We start from the raw sequence: 24,802 nt of genomic DNA on the forward strand, positions 1-24,802 counted from the left end.
AGCGGGGACCAGTGTCAGCGCCGATAGGAGTTCACCTAGGAGTGCCGCTATCGCACTGGTGAGTATCAATATCTCTTGGAGTTATTTGAGGAAATAGAGTTCCGTCACATAAATGGCATCTCTTTTCCCGTGCACATTAACTATGGGATAGAAGTCCTAACAACTCTTTACTCTATGACAGAACGGTGATGGCAGGAATTTACCAGATGCAAAAACCAGAATATCTGATGAGCTGGAAAAATCCAAGATTTGGAAGCTGACAGAAATTAGCGAACAATCTCAACTTCGTTCCTTGAGGCTTCCTGATAGTTTATTGTCAGTAAGGGTAAGATCTATTAAAAGACTATGCTGGTCGAAGTATAAAATTTTCTTTGTGCTTCCCCCCCTTCCCCGTCCACTATGCCTGTCCTGTGTATGCGTGCCTTTTTCCTTGCCGACTACCTTGACTTGTCAGTACAAATGAGAGATGGAATAATTGTCACTGAAGTTCTCGAGTTCTGAGTCTTGGATAGAAAGCCGAATAAGCATAAGACAAATTTCCTTACCAATGTTATGGCTACATATAGCTTGAAGTACGCCTGTGATGATTGAACTCTGTCCATTTGTGCCATATTATGTTGGTGATGTGACCTTGCTATCACTCACTTTGAGATACAATTAGCACCGAGTGCTCCTTGTGAACTATTTCGAATTGGTGAATGGCTAATTATATTTGTAGCATTACCATGAAATTTTCTGCTACAACAGCCTTGCTTGCGAGAGATTTCAGGATTTCAGTGTTTATTGTAGCTCGCTACAGGTCAATCCTAGTATAACAACTGCCCTACCTACTTAGAGAATGGAGTCTCTAAGTACTTATGAGTTTTGCTAGATTTATGTGTTTGCCTGCAGTTAATGACTATTTTCAAGTCCTAAGCCTATCTTTTCTTCATTTCAGATAATTCGATTAATTTATACGAATTCCGGAGGTGCCATCCTGGCATTAGCATATAATGCAGTTCACAAACTTTGGAAATGGCAGCGTAGTGAGAGGAATGTTACTGGAAAGGTCTTACACTTCTCTGAGGTTCTTTGTGGATTTCCTGACCGTTTGCTTTACATTATTTTGATTTTCTTTTTCGTCGTAGGCAACCACGGCTGTTCCACCACAACTTTGGCAACCTTCTAGTGGAATTTTAATGACCAACGACATTAGTGAGACGAACCTTGAGGAAGCTGTTCCATGCTTTGCACTTTCGAAGAACGACTCTTATGTTCTCTCAGCATCAGGAGGAAAAATCTCCCTATTTAATATGATGACATTTAAGGTTACAGCATCCTGTGATTAAAGTAGATACTGAACATGTTACTTTCTTACATATATTGGGGACAAGTAGATTCTTATGCCAATTTCTTTGCAGACAATGACGACTTTTATGCCGCCCCCACCGGCAGCAACGATTCTTGCCTTCCATCCTCAGGACAATAATGTTATTGCTATTGGAATGGAGGACTCCTCCATACAAATTTACAATGTTCGCGTTGATGAGGTTCTCACAAATGACAATTGATTACTCGTAAATACCTCAAATATGTACTTTCTCTCATTTGATTGTTATGTTTTAGGTAAGAAGCAAGCTCAAAGGTCATCAGAAAAGAGTAACTGGCCTTGCTTTTTCCAATGCTCTACATGTTCTTGTATCGTCAGGAGCTGATGCTCAGGTTTGTCTCTGTGTATCCTGTAATCTCGGTTGTCTTTGCTTGGTTGTATATTTAGAGGGACAAGGGATGTTAGAAAATGATTTCTCTCGACTTGCTTTTTCTTAAGCTGTTTGAAGGTTTTGTGTCTAAATACAAGCATATTACAGGATGCAATATGATGAACTTTTAGTTCATATTATATTGTACGACATTATTTAATAGAATACTGGTATGCAATTTGCATGTGTTTTACACAGATCATAGAATGTAATGGCCATACAGTACATATTAATCTCTTTTCCAGAGAGTATTTTGTTTCCTTGCTGTTGTATTCTGTTGTTTGAAAAGACAACTCTTGCTTTTGAGTTTCAGCTACGTTTTATTTTCTGTATTCCAGATATGTGTTTGGAGTCTAGATGGATGGGAAAAGAAGGCAAGTAAGTTCTTGCAGATCCCCTTCGGGCGTGCATCAAATCATCTTGCACCGACACGAGTCCAATTTCACCAGGATCAGACTCACTTCTTGGTTGTTCACGAGACTCAAATAGCCATATATGAGGCTCCGAAACTGGAGTGCATAAAGCAGGTATGCGTCGGACGTCCTCCTATTAATTCTTTCATTCAGCTGTTTCCTCCAGGCCATATCTTGTGTTTGGACAAGAAACTGGAGAACCACAATGAATAACAGATGACAAACTTTTCATATGGCAGTGGGTTCCCCGGGAATCAAGCCCTCTGATAACAGATGCTACATACTCGTGCGACAGCCAGTCAATTTACACTTGCTTCGAGGATGGGAGCGTGAACGTCTTCACAGCTGTGGGACTGAAACTGAGGTGTCGAATAAACCCCACAGCCTATTTGCCCTCCACCCCAAGGTATGCATATCAACCTTAACAATAACATGCAACTAGTTTACATGTCCTCATCTCCCACTCACAGCGGTCTCTTATAACAGCTCAAGGGTTTATCCATTGGTCATCACCGCTCATCCAACAGAGCCTCATCAGTTCGCATTGGGACTCACTGACGGCGGAGTCCACGTGCTAGAGCCTCTGGAAACGGAAGGAAAGTGGGGCACTGTCCCTCCACAAGAAAACGGCGCAGGCCCGAGTATGAGCCCCGTTGTGTCGGCCCCGGACCAGTCCTCAAGATAGCAATATTTTAACACCCTTTATGTTGGGGCAGTAGGCTTGTAAAAATGCATAGCTCAGGGTTGGAGAAAGGGGACAAGTGGAAAATGTTGATAGATATTGGAGGAAGGGAGAGTATATAGTTTTCAGTGGGATTAGATGAAAACTGAGACCCTTGAATTAAATTAACAAGTTCTATTTCCTGCTTGCATTTTGCTATGACTTGCAATTTTACTGACTTTTGATTTACTTTGAAAATTTACCTTATAATTTATTTCATTGCTAGGAGGAAGATTGAATGAAAATTCAACTTATTGTTAGAGTCCCCTTCAAGGCGATTCCCTTGCTCTAACATCATTGTTTACTGTATACGCACTTTTCAGTAATAATACAAGCTCATTTCTAAAATCGCGTGTGCAATTTACTGTTGTGTGATTTGTTCTTACCTATTTTGATTTCTTTCGGTGCGCTTTGTTAGTGTCGAGAGGAGGTGTGTGCGGAGATTGGCGGACGTAGTTAGCGGACTACTAGTCTCACGTTGCGCTTTGCGGAAGGCGCCTCGTGAGAGGCGGTGGTTGTAATTTATTTTTTAATTTGGGAAATGTGTGTTTTTATTTTATAATTTTTTGTGTAAAAATAAAAAATATATTTAGATCAGTCGATGATATTGTGTTTTATTTTGTCGTTGGTCGTCATCAACCACGCCAACCCCTAAATTTGGGCTTCCGACGGTTCAATATATATTTTCTTAGGAATGACTTGGCCAAAAAAAAAATAAAAAATTTACAACTTGAAAAAACTTGTAATGTCAGTAATTGATAATTTTCATTTTGCTCTGTCATTTCAATTTTGGAATATTGAGTCATCAAATTCATCAAAAATTCTAATTTAAGTATTGAGATGAATGTTTTAAAATTATAAAATTAAATTAAAATTTTTTATTTGAATAGGATTTCTCAAATTTCAACACTAAAATTATATTTTTTTTTTCAACTTTATCAGATCAGGTGGAAATTATTGACTTCACAAACTAAATTGATTAATAAAAATGAAAACAATAATTTTAAATATGTTTGAACTTATCATCTGAATCAAAGAAAATGAAAAAAGAATCTGATACAACCTTTGAACAATTACCACGCGGCGACATTCAAGTTCTCATGCAATCTCCGAAATCGACACGTACATGCAAATTCAGACAAACCCCTTTGATGCGATTCTTGCAAGTACAAAAACACCAAACTATGGCCATCTCAATTCCAGCCGCTAAATCCTTACCCCTCATTCCCAAACTCAAACCCAAATTTCCAATCATGCAAGCCACGAAGATGGAAGAAAAAACCACCGAAGTCTGCGGCGGCGCTTCCACCCCTCAGCCGCAAAGACTGAGGGACAAGAAAGTGAAGGACTTGATACCAGACAAGAAAAGATTGGTGGAGGTGCCGTACACTGCTTCGCTTTCCGACACGATGAACGCCCTCCTCGCCAACCGGGTCGTGGCGGTGCCTGTGGCTGCGCCGCCGGGGCACTGGATAGGTGCCGGCGGTTCAATGATATTGGAAGCGGATAAGCAGACTGGGGCGGCGAGAAAGCACTATATAGGGATGGTGACGATGCTGGATGTGCTGGCTCATATTGCGGGGAACGATGCTGATCCAGCGGATGTTGACGGCGGGGATCTGGACAAGAAGATGCAGGTTCCGGTGTCGTCGATTATTGGGCATTGTCTTGAGAGCCTTAGCTTGTGGACACTCAACTCCAATACAAGGTTGGTCATGTTGTTTAATACATTTGCTGTTTGTTCCTTATTCATTGCTAATTTTAATTTGCTTTTAATGTCCACTTTTGAGTGCAAAGAATCCATTTTTTGGCCTTGTAACTTTAGTTCTTTTGTTTTAGTCCAATATTTTTTTAATTTTCGTGATTTTTAAAATTCATTGTCTTGTCGGGCAAATAAAAGGACTGAACTCGCGAAAATTAAAAATGATAAAATACTAAAAACTATCCTAGAATGTTAAAAAGGACGAAAACGCCAAGGAACCGAAAATATATTGGATCCTTATTTGTGCAAATAATCAAAGTCTAGTATATATACCTGTCTTTTTGGTGAATGTTTGGTATCTGCTTCCGAAAACTTCCCATTTTTCAAAATTTTAGTTCATGGTAAAATTTTGGTATATACTAATTTTGCTGATTACTTTGTCTTCTTTGGAGGAGTTCCGTTGTCGGGACATTTTCGATATTGGTCATTGTATATTGGGCTCTAGTGAACACCATCTAACCGAGTTAATACTGTGGATTAACACGTGTAAGCTTATACTGTACCCTGCTGTATGCAGCATACTTGATTGTATGGAAGTGTTTAGCAAAGGAATACATCGAGCATTAGTTCCGGTCGACAGCAACATGGAAAATGTATCTGGAGTGGAGCTTGTGGAATCTGCATCGAGCTATCGTATGGTTACGCAGATGGATCTCCTCAAGTTCTTGAAGGCACACGAGCATGAGCTAAGAGGTATTCTAGTGCGCCCCGTCAGAGAACTTGGGGCGGTGAGTGATATTGTTTTTGGGGTCACAGATAAGACTAAAGTGATCGATGCAATTAGGTGTATGAACAGAGCATCACTTAATGCCGTGCCAATTGTTGAGTCGGCAGAGGACATCGAGGAGGATCATGGCCAGCTTATAAATGTAAGTTCCTTTATGTGGACTCAGAGCTCGTTTCCCTTTTCTTTCAGAATTTGTTTAATACAGGAACACCGGGGATGTTAGGAGATCCAATTCTTGAGAATTTGATGTCTTGAAAAACTATGGTAAGGATTAAACTTGCATGTGATATGTGTTTGTTGAATGTCTTAATTCTTATGGTTGCGCTAAGCTGGAGTATGTCGGTGGGTTGGTATGGTAATTAAGTTGGACGATGTCTCGATAAGTTTTAGTGTAAGAATATCCCGTCCTGACCAGATTTTCTTAGTTGGGGTAGTTAGAACAATTTTACCTAATCTGAGTCTTTTATTGACAACCCCTCCCCCCCACCCAACCCCCCCAAAACAAAAAAAGAAGAAAAAAAGTGTAGTGTCTTGATGTATTATGAACTGGCTGATATAAGTTAATTGTGTCCTATGGGTTTCAGGCAAAAGACAGGAAGGTGGTCGGAACATTTTCCGCCACAGACCTCCGAGGCTGCCCAATACTGCTACTGCAATCCTGCTTGCAACAGGATGTTATGGATTTCATCCGTAAACTATGTGGGATCGCTCTGCATGAAGGGTCTGGCTTAAGAGACTCAACTAAAGAACTCATCACCTGCCGCCCCGAATCCCTCCTCCGTGAGGTGATCGACAAAGTTGTCAAGAATCACGTTCATCGAGTTTGGGTCGTTAATGAATCGGGCTTACTCGTTGGCCTGATTTCCTTGACGGATATAATCAGAGCCGCACGAGTGTGGATGCTCTCAGAGCCTGCTTAATTGGATTCCGTTGAGGGGGTAGAGTTTGGAGTTGATCAGCAGGCAGCTTCGTATGGCGTTCTAGTCTGTATGTTGCTAATGTACATATCCTAGGTTTCCTACAACTGCTATATGTAACGAGGAGGAAAATTCAGACTCACAAATGGTGCCAGTTTTCTCGCCACGATAAGGTTGATGTTCAAAATGGTGTATTTTTCTTGCCACCCTGCTCTTGTGATTTCGGTTAAGCAGCCCTTACACAGGGCAGCTTTAATTTAAATCAAGTTTGGCTGGACCAGAATTAATATATGATTAGTTATAGTTCAAGAAAAGTCATTAACCATGCGACAAATTTATCATAATTGTACTGTGATTTATTTAATTTGAGTTAATTAACATTTTGGGCACCAAGAGGTGATCACTTTAGAGGAAATAAATAGCACATATAGGGTGGTTAGCAATAAGGCTACTTGATAGTACGAGAAATTGATGTGTGATCAATGGGTATTATATTGTATTTATGTTGAGCTCATCAGAAATTTGACATAATTATGAGTATTATTTTATTATTTTAAAATTGTAAATAATTCATTCGTGTTTGATTAAATTATGCAATTATTCAGATATGGGGGGGAGAGGGGGGAGGGGGATGAATCATAGAGAAAAGAAGCTCTTTTGTGTTTTGGTAACTCGAAAAGATTTTTCGGGTAATTAGTTGGGATGCTCTCTAAGTCATACAACGGAAGCCTCCGTCCATCCTGCCTGTTGATCGCTTTATATTTGTTATCGTTTTAATATTATATTTAAAAAGATAATTATATTTACATCATCTATGGCCTACTCATATGAACTATTTTTATTTTTTTTTATGTAATTATAAAAATCATTTTTTGGTAGTTCAAAGTATGAGTAGTTTATGTAATAATGTTAATATTTCTTGGGATGTGTTGATTTTTTGAAAATCAATGATGATTTGTATAGATAATGTTGACGTGTTTTTTTTTAAACGTATATAAAATTTTTCAATAGATTATATGTCATGGGTTGTAGAGGTAATTATCTCTATATTTAACTAATGTTAAGTATTTTACAATATTAAATAATAAAATTAATTATTTGTATAAAATAAAATAAATATTACTTATTAGAGAAAAGTTGCATTTTTAATCCCACAGTATAGAGAGTTGCGTTTTCATAGTCTTAGAAATTGTAGTATTTTTTAAGATAAAAAATCCTAATTTTTTTATCTTACGGGATACAAAAGTGTCATAATTTTCATAGTATTAGATATAAAATGCTACGTTTTTTTATTGGGTTAATTACATTTACACTCTCACCTATTACTTTTTTATATAAACCACTCATGCTTTTTTAAAAATTACAGAAACACACCACCAACAGCCTTTAAAACTAAAAAATGCCCCTATTAACTTTAAAATATTTTTTCAAGGATCAGACATGCCCTTAGAAGTGTTTCTGTAATTATCAGAAGGTAAAAAAGGTGTCAAAGTAATATTAAACCTGAATCACCCCTTCATATGGGTTATTTATGTAAATAGGCAATGTGTGCAAATATAATTATCCTTTTTTTTATTTTAAGGGGCAATCGTGATAAGTTCGTTAAGGGTAAATTTCCCTATTTTTATTTTTTGACATCTAATTTTTTTTTTGTCAATTTACAAAATATGTACTTTATCATATACGACAATTTTTTTGTTGATTTTTCTATCGAAAAATATCACATGCTACGTATGTGAAAAATATCATATCACATAACACTTAAATGACAAGATCAAAATTTGGACAAAAAACTTGGTGAGAAACAGTTATAAATGGCAAGATGCAAAATTTTATAAAGTTGATATGATAAATTGACACACAAAAAATTAGATGCGAAAATAAAAAAAAGATCATAATTTAAATAATAATTGAATTATAAAATTAAAAATATAACACTTTATATGATGTGGGATCAAAATTACAAGTTTCCGTATTTATTATTGTAGAGTGAAAAAAGATTTGTAGTGTAAGTATAGAGGAGAAGGGGAAGGCGCAACTGTATTTAACCCAAATTAGAACCCTTTGTAGGAGGTGAAAAGTAAAGTAACCTACAACTCTGCCTCTCCTTGGCAACTCCTCCATCTTTGATTCTCCAATCCCATATCAACCCCCCACACCCACATCCCAACCCCACCCTACCCCTCAGAAATTTCTAAACTCTCCCACCAATACCATACGCCTACCTCGAGCACTCCGTCAAAGAGGTCCATTCCCCACCCCCCCCTCTCTCTCTATATATATTCGCCCAAGATCAGTACTCCGCATGCTGATGTTCTGCAACTCCAACTGTATCGCCGCCACCGATGAACGGAGCCACTGCCACTCCCCGCCTCCGTTCAGCACGTGACAGGAAATCCAAACCACCACCACCACGACCCACTAACGCCCACCTCCCTAACGGTGCCAATCTCCTTAACGGTGCCGTCCCACGCCCCCGAGATTCTCCAGATATGACCCAGAAAAGATCGTCCTCGACAGCTAACGACATTTGCTGCCGCCTGGGCAACGCTCATTTCCTGAAATGGAGGGCGAGGGATGTATTGGGTGTGCTGCGGTACCACCCCGTACCCTGCGCCTTCGCGGCGTCCGTTTTGTTCTTTATGGCCGTTGAATACACTCTCCGCATGATCCCGCCTATGGCGCCGCCGTTCGATCTAGGCTTCGTCGCCACCACTACCCTCCACCAGTTGCTCGCCGCTAGACCTGCTCTTAACACGATTCTCGCTGGCCTAAACACGGTATGTATGTATGTATATGTATGTATGTGTGTGTGTGTGTGTGTATGTATGTATGCAGATACATGGTTGTACGAATGTGTTTACAGCTGTGTTATGTTTATGTGGTTTGACTTGGATGTGTTCGTTAATGCGCATGCAAAGTAGTTGTGCGCATGAAAAGATAATCCCTTTTCTGTGGTTCAATTTTGAGGTTGACCTACAAGTTAGTCTCTCTCTCTCTCTCTCTCTCTAAAATAATGTTTCAAGATAAGTATTACATTATTACAATTAATTGCTTAAGTTATTTTTCATATTGGATAAATGGTTTGATTAGCATTTCACATGAATCAGGTTTTTTGGAGCCTAAAACGTATTTTCTGCACGATTCATAGTCTGTGAAACGATTTCCTGACAGCCCACAGCATATGTGGGGACAACTGAAATTTCTCTTGTGAATGAGAAATGTCTTATCTTCGTGAAATGTCATTGTCTGATATAGGACATTGTATTCCCTGTTTGGAATTGTAATTTTGAAGTAGTTTATGGATTTGTGGTAGGTATTTGTGGGGATGCAAACGACGTATATCCTATGGACGTGGCTAATTGAGGGGCGGCCAAGATCCACCATTGCAGCACTGTTCATGTTCACAAGTAGGGGAATTCTTGGATATGCCACTCAGCTCCCACTGCCTGAGGTTCTCATTTACTTTCCTCTGTTATATTTTAATTCCCAGTTCTTGAATAATACATATAGAAATTATTCTAGTGTTAAAACAATGCCGGTCTACTGTTCGGTTATTGAAATTGAAGAATTAACATTTAACAATATCTGGTTTAGCATTGATCACGTGTATAATCAAGATCCAACATAAGCAGTCAAATGAACACGTTCAGGAATACTTTAGTTGAATTGTGTGTATCATATATGTATGAACATATGGAATCTTGAAGTCTCTGTTTCAAGTATTCCACATGTGAGTGCGCGTCTCCTTTTGATGAATTTTAGCTTGATCAGTGCAATGACTGAACGGAGGTGTAAAGATCCAACATTAATAAGTGGTTACCACGTTGACGGTTTCATTTTTCAATAGTCTTGTCAGTGACCGCACATGATCTTCGCTTTAGCATATTAAATTTGGCATGATTGACAAAAGTTAATGTTTTACCCAACCTATAGCATAAACTCTTACTAAGATATGCTCAAATCCATGTGACATGGGCCATCTTAAAGTTTCCTTTAAATTGTCTTGGAGAAATCGGAACAGCCTTGGGACAAAGAGATGGTTCCTATTTAATGCCAACATTGAATACTTGGAAGACCCAAAAAAATGCACATATCCATGCTTTGGCAGCATATACTTCATTGTAGTATTTATTACATACAAGATATCTATATGAAAAAAATTGATTTGGAGAAGAAAACCATGCTAAAGAAAGAAACAAACTTGGATGAATAAAGAATCAGTGAAGATAACACTTTTTAGTTTTTGAGTATCCGTTTGTAGTATCAAGCTAAAATGTGCACCATTATAATCATTTCTCTTGACAGGGATTCTTGGGCTCAGGCGCGGATTTTCCGGTCGGAAATGTTTCGTTTTTCCTATTCTATTCAGGCCATGTTGCTGCCTCAGTTATTGCATCATTAGACATGAAACGGATGCAAAGATGGGAACTGGCGTACACTTTCGACGCCTTGAACGTCTTGCAAGTTATCAGGTTGCTGACTACAAGAGGCCACTACACAATTGACTTGGCAGTCGGAGTTGGGGCTGGAATACTGTTCGATTCCCTGGCGGGGAAATATGAAGACGGCAAGAAAACAGCAGGTAATTATGTAAAGGCGCAAAATATGGTGATTTAGTGTTGACTATGTCTTGTGTAAAAGTACATCATCGAAAACCCACAATTATGTGTATCCTAGGAAAAGATCTGATAGCTTGTAGAAGTTGAGGTTTTAGTTTATGTATAAAACCACATAAGACGGGCCCAGATGTAGAACTTGTTAGCTTATTTATTTTCCTCGCCAAATGAATGATAAGGTTCAATGATTTATGTCGCAATCTTATTTTCAACCTTGCCTATGTTGGGCAACATTAATAAAGCTGAAAGAACTACATCCACAGTCCACAGGGACAACTAGGGGCTGGATAATTAGAAGTTGGCCGGTTGTATCAACTGTGGTGTCTGTAACCTACCCATAATCTAGTTCTTGACAACCAATCTCATTCAACGCATTGTTCTCATGTGCACTGGGTGTGAAATCGCAGAACACTGAGAATTCAGCCACATCAATAGTGAAATTTACATGGTGCTGATTTAGTACGACTTTTATAGTGATTTGCATCATTCAATATTTCAGAAAAGCTCTTTCTACCGACCTAAACACTTGGTCCCCCAAGCGGTCTGTTAGACTGCGATGTCATGCTCATTTTTCCTTCCCTCATGATACATGAAATGTATATCTATTTGGAAGGGCAACTATAAACCTACAAACACGTTACACTTCAAGAAACCACTTAAGACAGCGATGAGCAATGAGTTTTATTTCAAAGAGGTAGTTGAACCTGTACTAGAAGAGTGCAGTTTACTCATATGTTTAGTTTACACAAAGTGGGTACTGATACGATGTTTGCACAAATGTCACTAATCGAGATTTAAACCAAAAACAAGAAAGTACAACCTACTACTGCTACTTCCAGCGCTCATTACAAGTCTTTTAATTAAAGATTGATAAACAATAAACGTTTCACCAACTTGTTCCAGACTATGAAGCAGAAGCAATAGACTTGCTGCAATTATAGTTCAATTTTCTTGTCTGTATCTTAGGTGTTGCAAATGCTATTGCACAAGTAATTACACTCCTACGCTGATTTAAGGTATATGAAAACATTGGTGATCAGATTTTTGCATCAAATGGTCCAAGAACATGTGTATTGAATCAGACTAGTGTCTGATGAATAGAAAGTGAAATGATTCCAAAGTATTCTGTACAAGAGCTTTTTAGTATGCATCAAGATTTAGTCTCCCTGTGTAAGACGGAGCAAATTCTATATGCGAGGTGGACTAGGAGACGGTGCTGATGCTAATCCTCTGAATCCGAGTAAGGAGGGCAAGAGCCATCATCTACGGTGGCTAGTGGATTGAACATGGGCGAGGATGGATCTGTACATCCGAGTACAAGATCAAGATTGCAACGGTCACCCTGCATTAGTCGAAACAAGTAAATACTCATAGCAAAAAGCTCCTCCATACCTCTCAAAAGAAGCTAAAGGAACGCAAAAAAGTGTCGTTCTAGAAACTAAGGCCTTTTTTGGTTCCATTTTCACTTCATCTTTTTGCCTTTTCTACTGTTAAAAACTGCGAAAAAATGTTATAAACGTTTTCAGCAGAAAGACCACTTGGTTTCATTTTCAGAAATGGTGGAATGACTGGAATGGGAGAGGAAAACATTAAACATACTCCTTCCAATGTTAAGTTGCCAATCATGGCACATCTTGTGATAACAACGTTTGTGTCTGGAAAGATTGCTTGTTCGCAGGCACCTTCTCTACTCAACTCCTCCGCAAGACCCTGCACCAAAAAACCAATAAATGAATTTTTGGAGGCAGAGAAAAAGTAAATAATACCGCCGTCAAGGTTGATATATTCTGGATTAGGGTGTAAATTTGGAGCGCGATCTTGAGTGGTATGGCTCGAATTTGAGCTCGAGTTCGACAAGCTCTTATAATTCGAGTTTGAGCTTGAGCTTGAATCTTACCTGATGAGCTCGAGCTCGAACTAAATTTAGCTCCAGCTGACTTCGAGCTCCTTCTCGTAATACCTTACTTTAAATTATAATTCTAAACATATCTATAAAACAATTTATTGTTAATCAACTAACCATTTACAAAAACATACAACTCTTACCAATTATTTTATTATCATTATTATTATTATTATTATTATTATTATTATTATTATTATTATTATTATTATTATTATTATTATTATTGTTATTGTTATTGTTATTATATTAAATCATGAGAATCACCAAAGTTTTACATAAATTTATAATAATAAAATAGATCGCATAATGCATACTATGTTATAAATAACCTAAAATATAGTATGATATTTTAATTTATTGTTATAAATATAAACTACTAATTAGTTTAGTAGTAATATAATTAGTAAAATACACAAATTACTGAACAATTTATATAGTTTGAATTTGGTATGACCCAGATTTTTTAAGACATCGTAATTGTTGATTAAATTTTTTGATCTCATTATATATAATAATACAATAATTAAATAATTAAAATTTTTCAACCATCATTATTATTATTTTTAGACTAATTCAGGGGAATCACCAAATTTCGACATAAATTTATAAGTAATAAAATAGATTGCATAATGCATAGTATGTATCTTGATATAAATATAAAACTCAAAAATAAACAAAGAAATCATAAGTGAATTACTTGTCAATTTAAAAAAGTATAACACAATACAAATATATATTAAAATATAACATAAAGTTTATATGTGTCATATTAAATAATTAATTTATAAAAAATATTATAATTTACTAAGTTGTTGATTAAATTTATTTCTGTATAAAGATTAAATAAACAAAAGTACCGTAATTTATTATTATCCAAAATAAAATGTATGTTATTGATTAATAATTATAATATATTTGGTCAATTTTGAGTATAAAATTGACAAAGTAATGAATATTAAATTAAATATATAAAAGTTTTAAAAATAAAAATATATTTAAAAAAATAAAAAGAATGGAAAAAGCTCGCGAGCCGACTCGAAAGCCGATGAACAGAGAGAATTGAGCTCGAACTTAAAATCGTCTGCCACCCCTATTCAGGATCATAAACTTGTTTTACAATTCAACAACTTAAAAATCAACACATGGAAGAGTCTAGTACCTCAGTGAAAAATTCAATTGGTCTATTCCTCCAAGCCTTTGGCACTTGAAACTGCAGTCTGTAGGGACCATCCCACTCGGTTCCGTTGGTAAATGAAAATATCAAACTCAATGCTGCAAACCAGAGAAAGTGAGAAGGATTGTAATACATATACATGCCAAGAGAATTAAGGTTAAGAGGATACCGTGCTTTGGGATGCATATTTGGATGGTGTAGATAGGAGGATCGGCTTTTCCTCTAACTTTCTGGAGCATCGCTCTTGGCTCACCACCGCACATGATGGGCTGGTTGAAACCTCCTGCACAAATGCTCAAACAATGAAGTTTCACCAAACATAACAGCATAAGCCCAAAGATTCAGATAGACTGTGAGGAGATACCGTTAAAGGCAATTCCAAATTCTTCATTTGGTGCGAGTTTGGTTGCAGCTGGATTGTAGAATAGCTTTAATCTCTCTCCCTGTCAAATATTGTGTTATGCGATGAGATGTGAAGTTTCTCACAGATGAAAAGAATCCAGGAATGAACTTTGAGCAGAATTTTTACGTACAGCGGTAGGAGGGAGGCCGTTCATGGTTTTCCAATAGAGGGGTGCTCTTCCAAGGTCGAATTCAGCCCATGTAGGAAGCACATATCTGAATAGCAGTATTCAAGTTGGATAAAAGCAAATGAACATCACAAGCCAATACATGCATGCAGGCAGGAAGAACTTTTCCCAACAGCAAAATGTAGGACAAGTAACAACTTACTCTTTAATTTCCTCGACAGGAGCTGCTGCAACCGAAGCAGCAGCAATGACTTTTCTGTTGATCTTAGTTAATCTTTTCTTAATTGGATAACATTGGGTCCTCAAGGGTGCACCCAGAGAAGTAGCAGCTGCATTTCAATATTCAAGAATGATATGAAACTAAATATGATCACAAGTCCAATTATCTGCTTTTAACAATCACTGCAATGGATGTGAAAGCTTAGATCCGATTAACTAAGCTGAATCCTACCAATATCTCAATTAGAAAAGATTATCATTTTCCTAAGGAGGAAGAAACATATTTTAGGCCCAACGGTCCAAGCAACATCCGCATGCTAGTCAATAACAAAGGCATCCTCACTTCACTCATGACTAAATACTCTGTTTCTTGATTGATAAAACACAATCAGATACTCTCTTACAAGGGAAAAACATTTCTCCCCTTTCAGTTCTTTAAGTAAAGAAATCACCTCTTCAGAGAGTTCTTAATCAAAAGCAATCAGATAAGCAGAATTCTAGTCCAACCACAAGTTTTCCTTCACAGGGCAAAAATGAATAAGAAAAGCATCAATATTCAATACTATAATTAATGAAAGAGAAAGAAGTATACCTGGAATTCTACCAGAGGCAGCTGGAATTTGCTTTGAAGAATTGAGAAGTGAAGTACTTGTAGCTGCTGTTGCAGCCATTCTTGGAGGCAGTAGTAGTAGCTAGAGATGGTTCAAAGAGGGAAGCTCAGATAAAGGATAGCATGCTCTTGAATGAGATATAAAAGCAACCACACAACACAAACTTTGAATGCCAGAAATATCTCTCATCAGCAGAACATGACAAAAGGTGTGAAGTGAATACATTTGGATTGAACCCACAAAAATCTTGGCACCTGAAATCTCCAATTTAACCCTACAAAACCTCAAACCGACTTATCAACTTCTCTGCCACGTTGGTTGTCCTGTTCCATATTAAGGTTTGATAACGTCAAATCTAGACCATGAATTCTCAAGAAACTCAAAAATTTCAGAGTCCCTCAATTTTATATAAGCCTAATAACAACCCACAAAAACAGAAAACCAAGCCAAGAATATGGCTCTCTTGGTGCCATCACCGTCCAGGGCCAAACCCTTCCAATTTTCACCCCTTCACACCCCCAACCTCAAACCCAATTCCTCTAAAACCACACAAAAGCATAAACAATCACTGCATTATGCAACAGAAGCAAGATTTGCACACAATTGCCTCAAAAATGGTTTCTTTTCCAAAGGAAAATATGAAAGTAGCAGAAGGGTGATGGCAATTGTCAGAGCAGCATCTGTCCCACTGTCAGGAGATGAAAAAGATTCAAGCTTTGGTAGAATTCTGCTGTCTGATGTGGTGGTGCAGAGGAGGAGGAATGTGTACTGGGGCAGAAAGTGGAATTCTTTGGATGTGGCCACGGTTGGGGTGGTTGTTGCTATGCATTTACTATGTGTTCTTGCTCCTTTCACATTCAACTGGGGTGCCTTTTGGGTTGCTGTTGGATTGTATGTGATCACTGGGCTTCTGGGAATCACTCTTTCTTTCCATAGAAATCTTTCTCATAGAAGTTTCAAGCTTCCCAAATGGCTTGAGTACCTTTTTGCATATTGTGGTGTTCAAGCCCTTCAGGTTGGTGTGTTCATCTCTTTACTTCGAGAAAAAGTCTTGTCCCATTTCCCCCTGTTTCTTGATTTTTATGACATTTCATTTGTAGGGTAATCCAATTGATTGGGTGAGCACACATAGGCACCACCATCAGTTTTGTGACTCTGAAAAAGACCCTCACAGCCCCCTTGAAGGATTTTGGTTTAGTCACATGAGTTGGCTGTTTGACACAAAAGCCATTCTTGAAAGGGTACAAATCCTTCATTCTTTCATATACAAATGGATAATAGTATCATCTTCTTGAGTTCATTTGGACTACCACAAAATATTCTTTTGCAGTGTGGGGAGCCCAACAATGTTGGAGACTTAGAGAAGCAGCCCTTTTACAAGTTTCTTCAAACCACTTACATAATTCATCCATTGGCTCTTGGAGCTCTACTGTATGCAGTGGGAGGGGTTCCCTACATTGTGTGGGGAATGGTAAGTCACATTGATATTGACTATCTCTGGTCCTCATATGAAGCAAATTGCAACATTTATGGGCCATATTGATGTTGGACCACTAGCTGAACAGTTGGTAGTAGCCTGATATGAATGAGACTTTCATTGTCCATATCCAAATTGGGCCCTATGGGATTCTGCGGATTGCAACATTTGCATCAATTTTTTGAAAAAAGAACGTTCTTTTCCACCTTTTACCCGATCAAGTAAAATTTGCTTATAATGTCCAAGTTTTGAGGCTAAGTTGTTGCACGTTTCTTCTGATGCAGGGCGTGAGAATCGTGTGGGTGTACCACATCACTTGGCTGGTGAACTCCGCTTGCCATGTTTGGGGAAACCAGGCGTGGAACACTGGTGATCTATCTCGAAATAATTGGTATGTTCTCGTTTCTTTGATCAAATACATGGTCATATAACTCATAGCACAAGAATTACCGTAAGTCGGTTCAATGTATGCTGCTCGAGCATACTATATAACGAGAGCTAGAATTGCCCCTAAAGCGTTCTTGATTGAGAAAAACTTATGATCTTTCATTCTATCATCTTGAAAAGTGAATTCCTATCCAAAAACACTCATGGTGGCCTTGATCAGGTGGGTGGCAATGCTTGCATTTGGAGAGGGCTGGCATAATAACCACCACGCGTTTGAGTATTCAGCTAGGCACGGACTTGAATGGTGGCAAATAGATATGACTTGGTATGTCGTTAGGCTTCTTCAAGCTATTGGATTGGCCACGGATGTCAAGCTACCGACCACGGCCCAAAAGCAACGTATGGCTTTTAGCAGTTAAGGTTTAGGCTGCAGCCACTTGGTTGTTGAGGGGACCTGTCAAAAAGAAAGCGGAACGCAGAATGTCATGTATAGATGAGGGGACTAGTACTTCTCTACGTATATTTAGAGTAGAAGTTGAGAGTTTTCTCCGCTTTTCTTGATGAAGAAATGAACAACTTTGTGATGAGTAGAGGTTGCTGGAGTCAAGAGATGATAGATTGTGATGTTATGATATGAGGTCAAGGAGTAGGATTGATCATCAAAGGCACCGGATCTTTTGTTATACGTTCGTGTCACACTGATGTCGGTCTCACGTGTATTGTATACAGATTCACTTTTTAAATCATAATCTAACTCAATTATTTTTAATTTGAAAAGGAGCATGTATCAATATTGGTACGACGATAATCGATCACATGAATATGTGATAAAAGATCTATATTACTGTGAAAACTCTTTTTTCTTATTGAGGCATTTTTTATTTGTTGGGAATTTATCCCTAGCAGTGAGCCTAAAAATTACAAGTTTAATTCAATTATTACAAGAATCGTGATGGGTTAAAAATCCTTAATATTACAAACCCAAAATTATAGAAAAGTTAAGAAATCTCTATAGATATAGAATAACAGAATATATGCAAAATATTTACAAATCTATAAATACAATAAAATAAAGAACATAGAACAAGAATAGATTGGCTCACAGAGCCGGATCAGGGAAGGAGGAGCCCACAGCCACAAAGGCCGCAACCACACACCGGTTGCTACACACGCAAATCCAAAAAGAAACTCGTCCAGAAAGGACCACTTAGACTCCAATCCAAACCACACATGTTTCTTATTAAGAATCAAACAAAAAATTCCACTTAGGAATTTGTTTACGAAAAACTAATTAATCAGAGAAGAAAGAGGGATTTTTCTTTTCCTTTTGTTCGGTTATTTTTTGCTTCAAAAAACCCTTGGAGGGTTAAATAGATATAGGATATTATCATCGGAGAAGGAACATTGTGTTATTGGGAGAGGAAGACGACGATTAAGGAAAATGAGGAGGGAGAAAAATATGGAGAGAAGAAAACGAGGGAAGAGACTAAGTGAAGTAAGGTTAGGGTTCTACAGGTTAAGTGAAAATTGGGTCAGGGATTGGGGTGGGTCGGATTAGTGGGTCGAGCCATCCGGGTGTGTGTGGGTTGGGGTGTGGGCTGGGTCTACCGAAATAAGGGTCATGGGCTAAAATTTCCAACATTATTGTTTGGTACGAGTGTAAAGAACTATAAGTTTACATTTGGATTGATGGATCTGAAATTATGAACAAATTCTTTGTATTTATTTGGGTAATTATAAATTTAAAGGATTTTAAATTCTTCAAATCTAATTTCCAACTAGATTTGTCGAATATTGATAAATTTTAAATTCTTTTTTCAAATTTCTTCATTAAATTTAAATTTATCAATCTAAATATAATATAAAATATTTATCTCAGTTTTTCTATAAGTAAAGTAATTGTCCGGAAGATCTGAAGTTGAATATAATTTGAATATTAGGGACTATAAGATCATAAATTAAACAGCAAAATATTAAAATGATATGAAATTCGAATTTAAAGGACTACTAGTTAATACCCCGTGCCAAAGCAATGAAAGATTAATAAATAAAAAATCATAAATAATTCAAACTTTAAAATATAAAAATATATAAGTGATAAATTCAAATTTTTGGTATTATAATAATCAACAACAAAAAGAGTATATACATTTAAATTCAAATCATGTTACTAATATATTTCAAAAAAATCAAATAAATTTTTGGATAAAGATAAAAAGTCATATTTGGAAGATCTCACTGTTTCTATTTTATTACAGGAGCTATCGTGCGACCTAATATTTACGCACATATAATAAGTAAATATAACAAATATTTTAAAAATAAAAATCAATATACAACTAAAATCAAGTGATTAACATAGGGAAAATGAAAGATAAATATGGCAGCATATTGGAGGTTAAGAATGAAGTGGACCATTTGAAATAAATAAATAATTATATTGGTATAAATATTGAAGGATATAATTGGTATTTCAAAAGTTGGGTTGTGGCTTCACAAATCGTCACTTGTGAGTGAAAAATGACTTCCTTTTTCGTATATTAGTATAGATACAGATTAATAATATTTAAGGTAAATTGCAACGAGCTCCTCTAAAATTTGTCATAATTACAAATATTTTTTTATTATTTAAAAAATTACAAATACCCCAAAAACTTAACAGCTGCCTACAAATACCCTCTCGTAAATAACCTATTGTAGGGAGGTACTTATTAGACAGTCACTAATTCCAATAAATATTTGTATTTCTCAAATAATAAAAAAATATTTATAATTATGATAAATTTTTAAAAAATCTGTCTTAACCCTAATGTTTACTCATAAATTATGGTTGTACATATTCATTGTGATGGTCCTTCTCTATTGACACCATAATTAACTCTATGAACATTACTTACATCGGTAATAAAGATTATGGAGTTGAATTATGGGCTTAATTATCTTTATAATAATAGGTGTAGACAATTAATTAGGAGCTGTTTGGACGGCTCCTAATTTTCAACGATGGTTGTGTTTCACGTGCTTTCTCCCATTCTTTTTAATTTTCGACCACTGTTCTGTGTTTGTTTTTATTTTTTTAGCAATTTTTAATTAATTTTCATATTTTTTGTTGATTTATTTAGATCTCATAATTTATCAGATTATTACTAATATATTAAGATATTTTGGTCGGTTTTTTGAGATATTTTGTTTGATCTTCGACAAATATCCACTGACCACCTAATTAGGGGAAAAAAAAAGAAAAAAAAGAAAACGGTGGAATAATTACGTATATACTAGTAGTCTTGACACGTCGTTTTTGTGTGCATATAATAAATAATTTTTTTATACTTTAAAATATATAACCAACACATTATATTAAAGAAATAAAAATAAAAATCAACTGAAGAGTAGTATCTGCACAATAAAAAAATTAGTATAATAATATTACAAATTATTGTTTATAAATAAAAAGTATTTTTTATTTTTATATTAGTATAGACGAGAGTGTGAGTGTGTGTAACATATTAGCATTTTCCTCGTGTTAGTGCACCACTAGAAGTGTGAACTACCGTACCTTATTTTCAAAGGTTTTACCAAATTATAAGACTTAGACAACATATGAATGTCATTTTGGTCACACAATTCTAATATTTTTAGTGTTCACACCCACAATTAATTAGTGACCAACTCAAATCTAACATAAATATAATGTGTAACGTGTAATATGATGTGCGTGTCTGTGTCTATACTACTTGCAAATATAAATAAAATATGGCTTAAATATATTTTTGTTCTACAATTTTATTATTTTGACATTTTTTATGATTTAGAACTGCAAAAGAATTCAATAACTTTTTTTATATTTGGCAATTTGGTCCTTTCATTGTGGGATTTTGAAAAAGTTGTCGGAATTATCGTGTGCCTCATATTATCTATTTAAATTGGGGCTTTTATTTTGATTGGTCCATTTTTATCAATATAGATGAAACATTAACAAAATAATAAAAAAGCAAAAAGTTAATGTGACACATGATTTATTATGATAATTTTTGCAAAATTCAACACCGAAAGAACCAAAATTGCAAAATGTTAGAAAGTTACAAGACAGTTTTGTAACCCCTAAAAAGATAAAGGATAAAAATATCAAAATCGCGAGAAGTACATAATTTATTTCAAAAATATTTGCAAAATTTGGCACTAAAATGATCAAAATCACAAAATGTCAAAAGGTTGCAAAATTATTTTACAGTTTTAGAAAGATAAAAAATTAAAATATCAAAACTCTAGAACCAAAAATATATTTAAACCATAAAATACGAAGTACGTTAATATATATAAGATGTAAATTTAGATCTCAACAGGTTAGTTAAATTTTTTTAAATTAATTATAAATTTATTATCAATAATGTATATAAATTAAATAATCTCATTCTCTCTACATACATAAAAATTTATTTTAAAATAAAATTTAATGTTTTATAAACTCTAAAAATATCTTATACAGAGGGCCTCTAAATTTAAACCCTTCGATGAAAGTCGAAAGCAGCTATTATTCATCAGGTACCTATGTGTAATTATATTTACAAACAAAAATTGTCCACATACACTACAAGAACATAATAATAAAATAATTATTTTATACACAATAAATCTCCATGATTTAAAAATTATAATAAATCAACAGTATCTATCATAGCCAGACAAAATTAATACAAAATTTTAAATTTAAATCATAATTAATCAAAACTCACTATGACAAAAACAACTGTACGGTCATAATTAATTAGTATCTGTCATAATTTTTATTTTTAACTATAATAATTTACAATATTCCTTTAATTATAAGTCTCCTTACAAAAACCCACCTTCACAAAAATATGGGCCATAAAATGTCCAAACTGGCAAGGGGCACCCATCTTACTGGTCTTTAGGCTTTCCACATATTGAAAACCTTTGGGCCCAAATCAATTTTTAGTACAAACGCATTTCTTGCAACATTAAATATCAAATACTGATAATGAGTGGATGTCGGTAAGATCGAGGCCTCACAATCAAAATATTGTAAGTTAGATGCTCATGAATATGAATTTATGTATAGTTTATTTTTATAGTAATTTCTTTTTTTTAAATATATTTATTGATTGAAAAATATCAGTATATTAAATTAGTTTTTAAGTTTAAATGACTGAACGATGTAGTAATGAATCGAATCTTATTAAAAAAAAATATGGACACAAAGGATTTATTGTATAAGTAAACTTAGAGCTGAAAATCCTAACAAATTCATTCAGATTAATCATAAATTGTCACTACTAATATATTATAACTTTATTATCTTATTTATCCAAATATTTTAAAAAGTTAATCATAATGTTTGGCCAAGTCTGTTTTAAATTTCTTATAAGATGTTCTCAGGAATTATAATTAAGATTTTTATAGAATTCCTAAAATAAATTGCTCGACTCAAAACATAATCATATATATTTAATTATGAGAATATTTTCACTGTCCAAAAAAAGATTTTTTTTTTATATATAATAAGTCTAAGATTTTGGTTTTTAGTAGGGTGAATAAAATGTACATTCACCATGGATTTACAAATAGCCAAAATAATTTGCAATAATTTTCAGTAAAAACAACACAACTACTATTCAGTAGACACACCATCCCAAGCATAAGGCGAGATTCGAATCCATGACCTCTAAGATCGTGGGGCCTTAGTTTCGTTAATTAAACTAGGCCTCATTAGCTATGAAATCACAATTTAAACACTATATGGGTTTATATATATAGAAGCAGTAGTTACCGAATTAGATCAATATTTCAATAAATCGAGCAAATAAGTAATCCATTAGTATGAAAAAAAATAATAATAAACTCACATGAAGTGAGAGAAATAACCACACATCTGGTACATGGGACTAGAATACATGACCTCAAACTTTTTATGAGACTTCGGCCTTAACATTATATGAGTTAAAACATTACAAAACCTTAATTAAATTTTAGAAATTTGTTAACTATTTATGATGCAATAGACCTTAATTAAATTTTAGAAATTTGTTAACTATTTATGATGCAATAGTGATGCAATAATTAATTTCCATTTTCTTTAAAACCCCAATATAACAAGAAAATTAATAAAAAAAAATAATTATTAAGAGTATGTACGTAGGTCTCGAGCAACGGGTCCACCCCACTACTAATAAGAAGTAATTAAACATATTAATTATTAGATAATTGATTAGTTAATTAGGAGTAGTGATTTACAAGGAAAAGTTCATGAAAACCCTAACCCTAATTACCCCCAACATTTGGAATTTCGAAGCCAAAAAGCGAAACTCCATTGTCTCTTACTACTAAAATAAAATGGATTAAGAGCAAGAAATTAATTAAGGGGAGTGATGATTGCGATTATGAATTCTATGTATGTTAATTGTAATTAGTATTAAATAATTACACCCCATTCCCATCATTGCGTTTTATGTACTCTTGAAAAATGTTCCTTAAAACCCATTACAAGTACATAATAATTATAATTATCTAATTGAAATTATAATTATTAATTATTATAGTTGTAATTCGATATACAGTTCATCTCCCGATATCTTTTCTCTCTTTGCTTACGTCGAGTCCAAGCGTGCACATCATTCCCATCCATTTGAATTTAAATTAAAGTTAAAAATTAATTAATATATGTTTTAAGGCTAAATATCATCAATTATATATATAAAAAAAAAGGCCCAATATTAGTCAAAATTATTAAATTTATTGATATTAATAAAAAAAAATGAATGAAACTTTATATTTACCCCGATTAACTTAATTATTACCGACTTATTGCAAGTCAAACAAATTTTTTTCATGATCAAACTAACCTTATACATTTTCACACGTTAATGCATGTAAAAATGTATTCTTCACCTTTATAAAGGTAGTTTAGTTGGAAAAGATTTGTTTGATCTGCAATAAGGCAACCGAGATAAATATCGATTTTTATTCAATATTTTTATTAATATCGATAAATTCTGACTAATCGATAGACTTATTTACCAGAAGGAAGAAAGCAAATTTCAAAAGTACTAAATATAATGTTTTAAGTGGCACGTAATTTTATGATAATTAAGGGTGGTAGAGTAGAATGTAGATGGGGTTACGTGAGCATGGGATTGGCAAATGAGGAAGTGGAGGGTTTCTTTAATTAATTATGAGGTGATACTGCAATCCTAATCTATGTATTAAACAAAAGTTGTTTACATAATTTAGTATTTGTGGCATGACTTCACCACATAAAGACCCATGCCTCCGCTTTTTCAATATTAATAATAATAATATATCCAATTTTGAAGGGCTCAATCCCTCATCAAACTAATTATATATATACTATGTTTAGGAGATTATATATTTGAGTCCCATTAAAATATATATAAATATTGATTTATTTTCATAATAATTATATATTTAATATTTATAATTATCATTATTAATCATTAATGACGAAAACTTATTAAATTGTAATTAAAAAAAACCCTCATCAAACTTAAATGCAAGCCAAGAAGCGGATGTCTGAATTAAGAGGGTGGTATTTGGATGAGATTACAAGTTATTTTAATTATTT

The 24,802-nt window shown here is 34.9% G+C and overlaps 5 protein-coding genes across 6 annotated transcripts in view; 4 read left to right on the forward strand and 1 right to left on the reverse strand.

Moving 5' to 3' along the window:
* LOC105158374 (topless-related protein 4) overlaps positions 1-3,024 on the forward strand; it is a gene marked incomplete in the record, with an annotated part of 9,262 nt that extends 6,238 nt beyond the window's left edge. For both annotated transcript variants that reach the window (XM_020692719.1, XM_011075118.2), the window contains 8 exon segments: positions 182-325; positions 938-1,048; positions 1,128-1,307; positions 1,401-1,529; positions 1,606-1,701; positions 2,078-2,266; positions 2,392-2,558; positions 2,639-3,024. In XM_020692719.1, coding sequence (XP_020548378.1) covers positions 182-325; positions 938-1,048; positions 1,128-1,307; positions 1,401-1,529; positions 1,606-1,701; positions 2,078-2,266; positions 2,392-2,558; positions 2,639-2,837 — 1,215 coding nt within the window.
* On the forward strand, positions 4,063-6,485 carry LOC105158375 (SNF1-related protein kinase regulatory subunit gamma-like PV42a). Its single transcript, XM_011075119.2, has 3 exons — positions 4,063-4,581; positions 5,153-5,504; positions 5,947-6,485. The coding sequence occupies exons 1-3, from the start codon at positions 4,127-4,129 to the stop codon at positions 6,280-6,282; spliced, it is 1,143 nt and encodes a 380-aa protein (XP_011073421.2). The 5' UTR covers positions 4,063-4,126; the 3' UTR covers positions 6,283-6,485.
* Positions 8,317-11,117, forward strand: LOC105158376 (phosphatidylcholine:diacylglycerol cholinephosphotransferase 1). Its single transcript, XM_011075120.2, has 3 exons — positions 8,317-9,059; positions 9,596-9,733; positions 10,588-11,117. The coding sequence occupies exons 1-3, from the start codon at positions 8,625-8,627 to the stop codon at positions 10,897-10,899; spliced, it is 885 nt and encodes a 294-aa protein (XP_011073422.1). The 5' UTR covers positions 8,317-8,624; the 3' UTR covers positions 10,900-11,117.
* On the reverse strand, positions 11,909-15,540 carry LOC105158378. Its single transcript, XM_011075121.2, has 8 exons — positions 15,320-15,540; positions 14,711-14,837; positions 14,512-14,596; positions 14,343-14,421; positions 14,148-14,261; positions 13,964-14,076; positions 12,498-12,608; positions 11,909-12,240 (listed from the first exon to the last, which is right to left on the reverse strand). The coding sequence occupies exons 1-8, from the start codon at positions 15,396-15,398 to the stop codon at positions 12,121-12,123; spliced, it is 828 nt and encodes a 275-aa protein (XP_011073423.1). The 5' UTR covers positions 15,399-15,540; the 3' UTR covers positions 11,909-12,120.
* On the forward strand, positions 15,653-17,966 carry LOC105158379 (palmitoyl-monogalactosyldiacylglycerol delta-7 desaturase, chloroplastic). The gene is made up of 5 exons (XM_011075122.2): positions 15,653-16,353; positions 16,439-16,579; positions 16,669-16,809; positions 17,100-17,206; positions 17,423-17,966. The coding sequence occupies exons 1-5, from the start codon at positions 15,793-15,795 to the stop codon at positions 17,619-17,621; spliced, it is 1,149 nt and encodes a 382-aa protein (XP_011073424.1). The 5' UTR covers positions 15,653-15,792; the 3' UTR covers positions 17,622-17,966.

This window comes from Sesamum indicum, linkage group LG3 (assembly GCF_000512975.1).
Source record: "Sesamum indicum cultivar Zhongzhi No. 13 linkage group LG3, S_indicum_v1.0, whole genome shotgun sequence".
Classification (NCBI taxonomy): Eukaryota; Viridiplantae; Streptophyta; class Magnoliopsida; order Lamiales; family Pedaliaceae; genus Sesamum; species Sesamum indicum.